Raw genomic sequence first — 14,112 nt, 5'->3', positions numbered from 1 at the left:
TTTGGTCTTCAACCAGCCAAAAAGGGTCACATGTCTTCATCTTCTCCGCTCCCTCTATTGGCTCCCAGTTACTGCCTCGCACAGAGTACAAAACACTGACATTGGCCTACAAAGCAACCAAAGGTATGGCACCCCATATCTTCAAAGCCTGATCCAACCCTACAACCCCCCCCCCCGCTCTCTCAGATCAGCTAACACAGGGAAGCGGTCAGAACCTTCGCTAAAACATCCAGGACAACGCTCCACACGTCCCATACTCTTCTCCCTTCTGGCTCCCAAACTATGGAATGAACTCCCCATTGCAATTAGAACTGCAGACTCACTCTCAACCTTCTGCCATAATCTGAAGACTCACCTCTTCAGACTCCACCTAAGCCTGTAGCACTTGCCCTAGCCTTCACGACCTTGCAGGCTTATGCAAAGGCTAAAATGTAACTTCGATAGGATGTTATGTAATCAGATGGTAATTGTTGACCTGGCATCCTATAGAGTGTATAGTTTCAATGTACATGCTGATGATAGGTCCTTGGTTTACGTATGTATTAATTACGTTTATGTATTAATCGCTCTGGATTAAGCATCTGCAAAATGCCTACATTTTAAAGCTCCTTCCTCCACCACCTCCTTCCACCACCACCACCTTTTACCACCCTCCTTCCACCACCTCCTTCCACCACCTTCTACCACAATTTACAATCTAGACATTTAGCAGACGCTCTTAATCCAGAGTGATTTACAGTAAGCAAGGACAACACAATATAATGCATCAAATGCATCGAAATGGTAATCTAATAATAAAGTAATAAATAAGTAAACTATTACCACCCTCCTTCCACCACCTCCTTCCACCACCTTCTACCACAATTTACAATCTAGACATTTAGCAGACGCTCTTAATCCAGAGTGATTTACAGTAAGCAAGGACAACACAATATAATGCATCAAATGCATCGAAATGGTAATCTAATAATAAAGTAATAAATAAGTAAACTAATAATCTAATAATAAAGTAATACATAAGTAAACCAATAAACTAATACATAAGTAAACCAAGAACCTATCATCAGCCTGTACATTGAACCTATACACACTATAGGATGCCAGGTCAACAATGACCTGGCATCAGTCTACATAACATGCTATCTAACATTTTAGCCTTGCATAATCCTGCAAGGTTGTCAAGGCTAGGGCAAGTGCTACGGGCTGAGGTGGAGTCTGAAGATGTGAGTCTTCAGATTAGGGCAGAAGATTGGGAGTGAGTCTGCAGTTCTAACTGCAATGGGGAGTTCATTCCATAGGTTGGGAGCCAGAAGGGAGAAGAGTCTGGGACGTGTGGAGTGTTGTCCTGGATGTTTTAGACAAGGTTCTGACAGCTTCCCTGTGTTAGCTGATCTGACAGAGTGGGAGGGGTTGTAGGGTTGGATCAGGCTTTGAAGATATGGGGGTGCCATACCTTTGGTTGCTTTGTAGGCCAATGTCAGTGTTTTGTACTCTGTGCGGGCAGTAACTGGGAGCCAATGCAGGGAGCAGAGAAGGGGGAGACATGTGCTAAGTTTGGCTGGTTGAAGATCAAGCGTGCTGTGGCATTCTGGATCATTTGGAGAGACTAAAGTGCACATGCCGGGAGGCCGGTAAGGACAGAGTTACCATAGTCCAGTTTTGATATGACTGATGTCCGGATAAGGAGCTGGGCTGACTCCTGGGTGAGGAAGGGTCTGATCCTTCGAATGTTATAGAGTGTAAACCTACAGGATTGAGTGGCCGCTGTGATAGTGGCTCCTGAATGAGAGCTGACTGTCCAGGACAACACCAAGGTTCTTGGCTGTTGGAACCAAAATTACCAGGGCGTTGTCTATAGAAATGGTTAGATCTTGCATGGGGCAGGACTTAGCTAGGAAGAAGTGAAGTTCAGTCTTGTCTGGGTTCAGCTTGAGGTGGTGTGAAGACATCCACTGTGAGAAGTCAGCCAGACATGCAGTGATGCACTCTTCCACCTGTTTGGCAGACGTGGGGGAAGGATGGAAACATTTGAGTGTTATCGGCATAGCAGTGATAAGATAGATTGTGCACAGAGATAACAGCGCCAAGAGATTTAGTGTACAAGGAGAAAATGAGGGGGCCAAGTACAGATAGCTGGGGGACCCCGGTTCGGAGGGTGCGGGGAGAGGAGAGCAAATCTTTCCAAGAAACCTGTTAGGTCCGGCCAGTTAGGTAGGAGGAGAACCCAGCTGGTGGTTCACTGTGTCAAATGCTGCTGATGGGTCTAGAAGAATCAGGACTGCAGAGTGGGAGGCAGCCTGGGCAGCATGTAGTGCTTCTGTGACTACAAGGAGTGCAGTTTCCGTAGAGTGGGCCGGTTTGAATCCTGACTGGTTGGGATCAACAGGTTCTCTGAGAGATGGTGAGAAAGCTGGTTGGAAACGACACGTTGAGAGAGAATGGAGGGGTTTAGGGACCTCAGGTTACGTCAAGTGGTGACGGTCTGCGGGTGAGTAGGTTTAGAAAGAGAGAGGGAGAAGGTTATGAAGTGATGGTCAGAGTTATTTAGGGAGGTAACAGAGAGGTTAGAGGGAGAGCAAGCTCTGGAGAACACAAGGTCCTACACACCCTCCTTCCACCACCACCTACCACCCTCCTTCCACCACCCCCTCTTTCCTCCACCACCACCTCCTTCTACCAATCTCCTTCTACCACCCTCCTTCCACCACCCTCCTTCTACCACCACCTACCTCTATCACCCTCCTTCTACCACCTACCTCTATCACCCTCCTTCTACCACCACCTACCTCTGTCACCCTCCTTCTACCACCTACCTCTATCACCCTCCTTCTACCACCACCTACCTCTATCACCCTCCTTCTACCACCTAAATCTATCACCCTCCTTCTAACACCTACCTCTATCACCCTCCTTCTACCACCACCACCACCACCACCACCTCCTTCATCCACCTCCTTCCAGGTCTCACTTCTGTTTGTAATACATGTTTCCTGTTTGTTTGTAATTCATGTTTGTTTGTAATACATGTTTCCTGTTTGTTTGTTATTCATGTTTGTTTGTAATACATGTTTCATGTTTGTTTGTAATACATGTTTCATATCTGTTTGTAAGTCATGTTTGTTTGTAATACATGTTTCATGTTTGTTTGTAATACATGTTTCATGTTTGTTGTTTGTAATGCATGTTTCATGTTTGTTTGTAATGCATGTTTCATGTTTGTTTGTAATTCATGTTTGTTTGTAATATATGTTTCATGTTTGTTTGTTTGTAATGTATGTTTCATGTTGTCTCGTCAGAGTTAGTCTTGTCCTGTCCCCACTCTCGGCCTGCACCTTGTCGTGGTGAGTGGGCTTTGAACCAAGACAGGCCATTTAACCCATTAAAACCTAGTGGTGTAAAGTAAGTACAAATCTGAGGAATTCTTACTTTACCGGAGTATTTCCAATTTTCAATACTTCTACTCCACTACATCTCAGAGGCAAATATTATACTTTTACTCCATTACATTTATTTGAAGACTTGAGTTACTAGTTGTAGCCCTATGTATACATTTCGGCCATTTGAAAATCGATCTACGAGCTACGAGCTTGTAGATTTTCTATTTTCAAGTTGTTTTTTTTACATTTGAAAAATTGTGAAATGGAACATTCTACATAATGAGTACTTTCTACTTGGTAGGTAAATGTGTATACCAATACTTTTGTACTTTTACTCAAGTAAATTCTGAATTTCTGACTTTTACTTGTAACAGAGTATATCTACATTGCAGTATTGGTACTTTTACTTAAAGGGATATTTCACTTTCCAAAAAACTTTTGGTCATTTTATCGTCTACTCAGGCCTTTGTGAGTCCCCCAGACAGTTTTTTTTAAGTTGCTCGATTCAGTATTTAGATATTTGATATTCATTTTATCAGACATGCCCCCCTTCCTATACAAACCCATTGTAACTTCAAACTCCATTTTAACCATGTTAGATTCATCGAAAACACCCGTCCTTGGTTCTGGGGTCTCACCCTGCCCTCCTAATGCATGAGGGGGCCGTGTTTTTCCGATTAATTCTTTCATTTATTTTATAATTGTTTTATTTTAAATAAATGAAAAAAGTAATTGTAAAAACACGGCCCCCTCATTAGGAGGGCAGGATGAGTCACCAAAACCAAGGACGGGTGTTTTTGATGAATCTAACATGATTAAAATAGAGTTTGAAGTTACAATGGTTTGTATAGGAAGGGGGCATGTCTGATACAATTTATATCAAATATCTAAATACTGAATCGAGCAACTTGTCTGGGGGGTTCACAAAGGCCTGAGTAGACGATAAAATGACCAAAGGTTTTTTTGAAAGTGAAATATCCCTTTAAGTAAAAAAGAGTACTTTGTCCACATTTTAGATTTTAGCTATATACTGTATGTATATAAAGGCCCAAGTTTTTCAGAAACTATTAGGATTTAGAACAGTGGTTTAGAAACATACATGTATGCATGCATGCATACACACACACACTAGGGCTTTCACCAACTAGTCGACTTGTGTAACCACTAGTCGACCTTGTTGGTACTAGTCGAATAGTTGATCAAATAAATTGCCATTGTTTTAATGCCATTACTACTATTATTATTATTATTATCCTCCTGCCTTTATTTTTATCAAAAGGGGGTCAAAAGTATGCCCAATAATAGGCTATTATTGAGCAATAACCCCCTTTTGAGGATCCTTGGAGACACTGCTGTGCTGCTGTGCCAGAAGCGCTTCCCTTGAAATGGCATAGAAATAAAGGAAGGAGGATAATAACAATAGTAATGGCATTAAAACAATGGCAAAAAGAAAACTACCACTGGGTCAAATTAGTCGACCAGTAAAAATCTCTAGTCGTGAAAGCCCTATTTGTGGATAGCCTAAGGTTTGGTCTTGATGAGCTGGACCCAACTGTGACCTTCAAGCTTAAGTTCAAATGAAACAAACAGCGACCGCTCATCACAACGTGTACTCAAATAGTTTAGACTCATTTCCAGACGTCACACTGATAAGAACCAGTATGCGCGCTTACACGCAGGCCCGAGCACTCATTAGACGTAATGTAAAAGTGGTCACAGCACTCATGCAAATCGTGCCCATCGTAACTACATTTTAGAGGATACGGGTATGGGTGTATTTATTTATTCTCTATTTTGCGTTTACAGGAATTCATTAAAAATCTAATTTTAGGGACCTTTGATATAAAAGAATACACAAAAGTAGATCTCATTATGACCACAGGTAAACTCTAACATTCACACTCTCAGAGAGAGTGAACGTTAATATGTGGTTTCTTCAACCTGTAAATGAGTCAAAGATGTAAAAGACACTGGTATGGCACTTCTGGTTCACTAGGATGGGGTTCAACTCCCTGCGGTGTCCTGCTGATTGCATTTACAGGTTAAAGGTGTATTTATATAAACCAGTATAATCATCACACAAGTCAAGCCATAAACCTTGTGTCAGGCTTTCCACCACGTAATGAAATGCACAGCCATTCATGTCGCTGCTAACTAACCTGATCCTAGGTCAGCCTAAAACATCGCACAAGTTAAAGGGCAAGACCGCTTTGGTAGAGGTTTGGGTTGTGTAGTTTTTGGTCATGTACTATGGTCGGAGTTGTTCATGTACTATCTGATTTTTTACTTGGTTACTTGGTTGGTTATGCAGGACTGAAGTTACTGTACTGTATTCATTTGCTGTGATGTGTTTCACTGTGAAGCCCATGTTCTTGTGAGATCAGACAGCCTGTGCATTAGCATAACCTGTTTTGGCTTGGTACATTAGATCAATTCACTTCAAGATCCCCTCCCCCCTTACCTCAAATGTCTGGAAGTGTGGGGCAACACATATGAGAGTAACACCATTCCTTTGGTTATTTACAAAGAGGATTTCAGAGCACATACTAACAGACTTTTTATTTTATCAGGTTTGTTGAAAATAATGGATTTAATTGAGCTACGAACATTATTAGTCGTGTACAAAGCGAAATACAGAGGGTTGCCAAAACAGTTACAGAAGTTATTTAATTTGAACTCGCAGGAAGAGGCCAACAGAAGAGATGATTTTAAACATCTGTTTGCTCGAACAACATTAAAACAAATGTGTATCTCTGTTACAGGTATACAATTATGGAATTCGCAAAGCAAGGAGTTGAAGAGTTGTACAACAGTGTTTCAGTTTAAGAGAGTGTTCAAAAGGGGGAAAATGATCAAGTATGAATTGGATGGTTAATCTTCATTTTTTTGGTCATTGTTGTTGTTAAGTTTTTTTGTTTTTTTAGTTCTGGTTAAATTTTGTGTGATTTTCTCATGCTCTCGTTCTTTGTTCTCTCATTTCTTTTCCGTTTAGTTTTCTCCTTCTAGTTTTAGTTTTTGATGAATCATGATGTACTGGTTGGTAGGATATTTGATGATTTTAATGGTAGAAAGGGGCAGGTATAAATAAGATTTATCTTCTAACTGCTCCTTTTCAGTTATGGAATATGTAAAAAAAATATGAATGTGATCATGTAAACCATAATTGAAATAAATAAAATGAAATGAAAATCTCCCTCTCTCTCTTACCATCTACATTAGCTTTTGGTACTTTAAGTATATTTTGATGCCAATACCTTTGTACTTTTACTCAAGTAACATAGCACTGGTTCAGCTGGAAGTGAGATGCCCCATTCTGTGTGTAGTGTCTAGTGATCACATACAGCCATCTTGTCAACTGAACCGGTAGTCTAGTGGTTATTGAGATGTTTCTCAAAGGTGAGAGGACCGGGTACGAATCCCGCTTGGTTTCCATAGAACCTTGGGGAAAATGATGAAGTGTTTTCTTTTTACTGTACTGGAGTATTAGTGCACTTTTACTTCTACTCCATTACACCTTCAAAGGCAAATTAGTGTATGCTCTGAGGAAGGCTCATAGCCGAAACGCGTAAGCGTTCACTTTATTGGTGTGCCAATAAAAAAGTGGAAATGTGAGTAATTTGTCCTCCATTTAATTGACGTTTTTGGATGTGCTACCTTTTTGGATTTTTTTTTAATTCCTTTTTTGATATGTATACTGACTTTGGGTCTAGCACTCCACTGAGAAAACCCATCTTTGATGCGCAACCTCTTTTTCTTATTTAGTGTACTTGTACTCCACTACTACAATTATTTGAAAACTTTAGTTACTTTGCAGATATAAATTGTTATATAATAAAACATACATATTAACCACTTTAGCCCTATTTTATACCACAGCCATTTGAAAATAGCCGATCTACAAGCTAGATCGGCTACTTTCAAACATTGTAGTACTTTAGCTTTTGGTACTTTACGTATATTTTGATGCCAACACCTTTGTACTTTTACTCAAGTAACATGGTTCAGCTGGAAGTGAGATGCCCCATTCTGTGTGTAGTGTCTTGGGATCACATACAGCCATCATGTCAACTGAACTGGTAGTCTAGTGGTTAGTGAGATGTTTCTCAAAGGTGAGAGGATCGGGTACGAATCCCGCCTGGGTTCCATAGAACCTTGGGGAAAATGATGAAGTGTTTTCTTTTTACTGTACTGGAGTATTAGTGCACTTTTGTTTCTACTCCACTACACCTGCAAAGGCAAATAGTGTACTTTTACTCCACTACTACAATTATTTGAAAACTTTAGTTACTTTGCAGATATAAATTGTTATATAATAAAACATACATAATAACCACTTTAGCCCTATTTTATACCACAGCCATTTGAAAATAGCCGATCTACAAGCTAGATCGGCTACTTTCAAACATTGTAGAACTTTAGCTTTTGGTAAGTATATTTAAAAATAAGTAAATATAAAAATAGAGTATTTTTATATTGTGGTATTGCTACTTTTACTTAAGTAAAATGTCTGTGCACTTCTTCCACCATGAAACACAGTTGTGTTTAAAGAAATAATTGCTTTTCAATTCATCCTAAGGACTCATTCCCTTATTTTCTATGTTTACAAAAAATAAAAATAACATTCACTTTTAAATGCATTCACCCTTCCCCTTATGTACTGTAGGGTTCATGGACTCACATGCGCCACATGGTGGCCGATCAGCCACACTACACCTTAAAAAAAGGTGTCAAATGTGGCACCACCAAGTAGTAGTGGCGCCTCTGTGGTACCACAGAGGCACTCAGATGGTATTACTGCCATTATCAAGTGCTAACCACTGTAGGGTTTAAGTGTTTAATTCCTAACAGCTCTGCATTGAGGGCTCATCAAAAAGCTATTGAGTTAGAATCCACCGTGGTGCATCTGGCTTTGTCGAGCGTCTATAGTCTATACGAACACAATTGGCCTGTGTTCGGGGGAGGAAAGCCGGGCAGGGAGGGTGATATGTCACTGCAGGTATTCCTTAGGGCTTGGGCGGCACCTGTCAGCAGGGGGTGTTAGGCGGGAGGAGTAGGACGAAGGCTCTGCGTCCTCCCGGTGGGGGCTCCTCACTGGCAGGTGAGTCAGTAGGATACAACAGCAGTGACAATACATAAATGTGTGTGGGGAGGAATTCATTGGCATAACGACTAAATTGGGGAGAAAAAGGGGTAACTAGAAAAAGTGCTCCTCGGAGCACAGGTCTCCGCCAGGTCAGGTAGGTTATTGTGGGCCAGCAATGTTGATGGAACATGAAGAATCAGACAGATCCATCCTGATCACATGACTATAGAGATAATGTGTACCGATTTGCGTGATGTTTGGACAAAGTCTGTAGGAGTAATATCAAAAAGCTTAGCCAATCAGGTTGGAATCTGAAAATTTTGAAAGACCTGTTTCGTTTAATGACTATAGAGATACTGTATACCGATTTCTGTGATGTTTGGATAAAATCTGTAATATAGAAAAATGTTTTTCCAAAAATTGACCTCCTGGTGGTGCTATAACAGGCCGATCTGAACCATTCGGGGCAGAGGTTCTGCTCTGGCATCCAGGGAATGTGCGTGCACAGTTTGCTGCAACCGGTCCAATGGTGCCGGAGAGCTCTACGGATGGACGGACACACACACACGCATGGACGGACGGACGGACGGACGGACGGACGGACGGACGGACAGACAGACAGAGTGTAAAACATAGTCTCTGCCACGCCTTCAGCCTGGCGGAGAAAAAAAGCACAAGAAATATTTTTTATAGATTAATCTGCTGGGTGAATGCAGAAGTTATTATTATTGTCTCCACCAGGCCAAAGGCATGGCCGAGACTATGTTTTGCACCCTGTACGTCCGTCCGTCCGTCCGTCCGCCCGCCCATCCGTCTGTCCGTTCTTCCGTCTGTGAACAGCTAATCTCCGGCACTGTTGGCTTGTTCGCAGCGAAACTGTGCACACACACTCCCTGGATGCTAGAGCAGAACGTCTGTCTGTTATAGCGCCACCAGGCGGCCGATTTTTGAAAAACACATTTTTTGACAGTACTTCTACAGATTTTGTCCAAACATCACACAAATCGGTACACAGTATCTCTATAGTCATTAAACAAAATCTGATTTTTCATATTCCATCCTGATTGGCTAAAATTGGCAGGACACTCTGTTTTGAACAAAATGCCTCAAATCATGAACACAGCGTGCAATTTCCATGACATTTTGCACACACTTTCCCACTAGGTCAAGGAAGAAATGGCACTTTTTTCGTTTTCAAATCAGCCTCATGGTGGCGCTATAACAGGCTGATTCGTGTTTTACTTATAATTGCACTGTTGTGTGTAAAACTTTGTATGCCCACTCCCTAGAGGCAGAGGAAAAACCTTTGCTCTGCATTTTTCACATCTGCCTTTTATAGCGCCACCAGGAGGCCGACTTATGTAAAACAATTGTTATGATGTTACTCCTTCATTATCTCAATAGTCAAGTGATCAAGACGGATCCGATTTTTCATCCATCCTGATTGGCGAATTCCCAACATTGCTGGCGGAGACCTTTGCTCCGAGGAGCACTTTTTCTAGTTTACATTTTCATTAGCCTGCCATGATGTGGCTGTCAGGAACCTAACTAATTTTTCCTTAACGTGAGGCAGCTTGATAGACAAGTACATTCTCTGGACATGACAATAGTATGTCACAGGAACTTACTGTACCCCCAATCCAAGCCTAAAGCCTTGATGCTGAGTGCTAAGCAGGGAGCCATTGTGTACCTGTGTGTGTGAGATTCTGTGTGTGTGTGTGTGTGTGTGTGTGTGTGTGTGTGTGTGTGTGTGTGTGTACCTACCTTAAATCTTATTCTTGCATACACATATACACAAACCATGAGTGGCATGATGCCAGATTGATGTAATGCACTGTAAGGGATTATGATGAAAGTGCAACTCTTGTTGGTACTCCCTGCCATTCTTGGCAGGGAGCAGCCAGGTCCAGCCAAGTCCAGCCAGGAGAAGGTCATCAAAACATTCTTTCTTAATATTTCAGCCATGAACCCCTTGGTTAGGATGACAGTGTTGAAAAATGACTCTGTTGAAAAGGTCGCAACAATAATGTGCTACAACCTTCGATGCTGCAAAGGATTTCCATTATTAAATACAAGACTAAAGATATTAGATGACTAAAGATATTAGGCTTGTCTGACTTTCAGCATTGTATCTACCTTTTTGGACTATGTATAAAGAACAACACATATGTTCACCCTGTGTATATGTTTAGTTACTTACTCTTATCTAAAAACATGTAGATGGCCAAGGTACTGACATATGAGATGACAAGCTAAAAAGAAAACAAAAGGTTCCTAGAAGATTATCAGAAACATTCCTGCAATATTAGAAACTATTCATATACTGTAGATGCCAAGAACTAAAAAGAAATGTATATTCCACACAAAACAATACCACATAAACAAGTTATTGGAATGTCACTGTGCAACTGAAAAGTGATTGGGAGAGAAGTGAGGTTGAATTATTTCGCACTCTTTGGCTAATTCTCAAACATTTTTGAGTGGTGCCAACCACTCCTATATCTGACTTTGTCCATGTGTCCGTCCGTATGTATGTATGTCCAATAAACAAACATTGATGACAACATCAATACGGGGCTCATCAAAGGCACCACTCTCTTCACACAGGGTGTGATTTTTCTTTTTCTAATGGTTTGACCTGCTGTTCTGTTGCCCAGTGCTTTGGAGGAGAGACGCTTAATTGGTGCAGCAAAAGTTATACTAAGACTGTACAGAGGATAGACAAAAGAACAGAGACAGTAGTTATGATTGATGGTGAAATATATTGGATGTAATAATGTCTCCTCCAAACTGACAGAGCGGAATCTTCGCACTCAACGTTCACATTGCTGACATTCCAAAATACAGTCTCTTGAAACCTAATTATCACTTACAGTAAAGCAGCACTAAGTAACTTTTTTTAATGAATAAAATAGTATTTTGTCCTATCTGTATGGTAGAGTATGTTAATACAATATAACTTATACAATTGGGGTGGTAGTATTTTGTCTCACCGCTCTTATATTGAGACGTTTTAGATCGTGTCAAAGGTCATGTCTCACTAGACACAGGATCTGACACTCTATTTTTCAATTCATCCCCTGAGCAAGCAGGCAGTCTCTATTCGCTGAATGGTAAAAATGTCAGCACTTGAGCAGGAAACCGGGTTCAAATCCGGGGTAGAAGAGGAAAGTTACATAGTGCAGCTTTAATGTCAGTGCAGATACAGTGTATGTGGCTATAATCTCTAGGCTAGATCATCAATAAAATAATATTTGTTCATAATTTCATGTGACATGAATTAGGAGATACAGATGTATTTTTTTGTGTGGTCATCTTGAATAATATTATGTAAAACAAAAACAACTAATTGAAAGATTCAATTGACTATATTCACACAGTGGTCACGTTGGCTCTCACGTCATATTTGCGGGTTGGGAAGAAACGCCCAAGTATAAGAGCAAAATGGCCACAGTGTGAATATGGTGAATTGAATCACCCTGAGTGCTGTCGGTGTTTATAGAGATTACATTAATATGGAAAAAAATAACAGTCGATGACAAGAAATACCAGGACTTTTATACAGGATAGTATAATAATCTGAACATTCATATTATAGTGGTTTCACATACTGTATATTACCATAGATTAAAATGAATGCAAAACATGTCACCAAACAAAACAATTGGAAAGGTGATGATAATCTGAGAAATAATATGCAACAGCCATTTGTGTGTATGTACTGTATCTTTATGTTTTGACCATATTTGTAGGGTAAGTGATATTATTTGGTTAAAACAAAAAGTTTTTTGTTAAAAGGTTAAAGCACTATATTCTGATAGTAATCATTGCTAGAGTGTGTGTTCAGTAACAGGAGTCTCCCCATTTCTCCAGCTCTTTATTGAACAGAAAATGCAATGAGATACCAATTTTATCCATCCATTATCAGAATATAAAGCTGTTTAACACTTAAATCTAACCAAAGAAAATCACGTACCCTTCCTTTAAGTGTTGTCATGATGCACCCCTCCATCGTCCTGTCTTCCTCAACAGCTCTCTAAGTTTAAGCAATAGGAGCTCTCTGAACTGGTCACCCATGAGGAAATAGAAGACGGGGTTAATAACACTGTGTAAGAAGGCGATTGGTCGAGTCAGGATGTACAGACCCTCTATGTACATCCTGGTACATAGCTCCATCCCTGACCATTCCTGCCGAGATGCTATCCTCACATTCCTCATCACATGGTAGGGAGAGTAGAGAACCAGGAACATCGCAGCCGCTGCTGTCACAACCCTGAGAGGCCGCTTGTAGCAAGGGGTCCTGCGCTGTAAAGCCCCTTCCTGTACCTTTAGAAGACGCGCAATATGGTAGGAGGATAGGCAAAGCCCCAGGAGAGGGAGAACATAGCCGGTCAGGGTCAGTCCCATGCTGTAGCCCAATGCATTTGTGTTGCCACTCAGGCTGGCAAAGTCTGTGCAGCGGCTGCAGTTTGCCTTCTGCATGTCCTGGGACATAAGCACTATCAGCGGAGCCACTTGGATGTTGACTGCCAGCCAGCTCAGCCCAGCTACTGCCATCGCAACCTTTGGTCTTAGCAGGAAGTGGTTTCGTGTCGGGTGTCTGACGAGCAGAAAGCGGTCCACACTCACCCAGACCATGAAGAGAATGGAGGAATAAAGATTGACGTGCAGGAGATAGCGGTTGATGATACAGGCATAGGGGCTGGTCTCTTTTTGGCCATTTGCATAGAGGCAGGAGAGGCGAGGCAGTGTGCATAGGAACAGGAGGTCGGACACTGCCAGGTTGAAAAGGTAAATATTGATGCTCCGCCACTCTTGCAGACAAACCACATAGCCAATGACAACTAACAGGTTGCCAGGGAAACCAAGACAGAACTCCAGAGCATAGAGTGGTGACAGGTAATATAGCTCTAGGACATCATCCAGCTGTGTGCAGTTGAACACCTGGAGAAGAGAAGAGAAGAGAAGAGAAGAGAACAGAACAGAAGAGAAGAGAAGAGAAGAGAAGAGAAGAGAAGAGAAACAATTGGAGCATTTTCAGCATGGAGCAATCAAGTTCAATGACCATGTCCTCCAATAATGTTACTGTTTTACTTTTTTTCTTTAGAGATTGTTCAGTAGCAGATATGAGTATGCTAACACAATTGGTATTGCAATATATCACAAACATGAATGTTATAAGGTATGAGTCTTACCATTCTGTCCTTTGGTACAGCGTAGCTCCTGGGAACAGGGACAGGAAGTAGAGGGTGCTGCTCTAGGTGAATCCACTCTGTTGACTGAAAACAGTATGTGCATCAATGCGTGCTGGTGGTGTATTTCATTATCGTTTTTTATTATTGCAAATAATATGGAAAATCTGTGAGGTTAATAAAACTACATATTTTACTACATTCTGTTCTGTATTGTGTATTTAGCGCACTAATTTACATTGTATTAGTAATGTTATTATGTTTATTTACAGCTACTGAACCAAAGGTCAAGGAAAACAGTTTCCTCGCTTCAGTTCAATGTTTACAGTACATGGAAAGACCATGATACACTAGTATCATGGGTAAACTGAGGTAGCTCTGGGTCTGTCCTCTTCTGTTCAACATCTACTGTACATGCTCTCACTGGCTCATATTATGGAAAATAACAAACTAGGTTACT

At 41.1% G+C, this 14,112-nt stretch overlaps 1 protein-coding gene across 1 annotated transcript; it reads right to left on the bottom strand.

The window, feature by feature from the left end:
* Positions 1–11,736: 11,736 nt before the first annotated feature.
* On the bottom strand, positions 11,737–13,701 carry LOC311050426 (succinate receptor 1-like). Its single transcript, XM_084064511.1, has 2 exons — positions 13,656–13,701; positions 11,737–13,404 (listed from the first exon to the last, which is right to left on the bottom strand). Exons 1-2 carry the CDS (start codon positions 13,656–13,658, stop codon positions 12,454–12,456), a joined length of 954 nt encoding a protein of 317 aa, XP_083920637.1. The 5' UTR covers positions 13,659–13,701; the 3' UTR covers positions 11,737–12,453.
* Positions 13,702–14,112: the final 411 nt, after the last annotated feature.

The sequence above is a fragment of the Gymnoscopelus microlampas genome (genome assembly GCF_963454915.1).
Source record: "Gymnoscopelus microlampas genome assembly, chromosome: 8".
Taxonomy (NCBI): Eukaryota; Metazoa; Chordata; class Actinopteri; order Myctophiformes; family Myctophidae; genus Gymnoscopelus; species Gymnoscopelus microlampas.
Note: the sequence above shows the minus strand (reverse complement) of the source record. Positions and strands in the feature narration are given on the sequence as shown.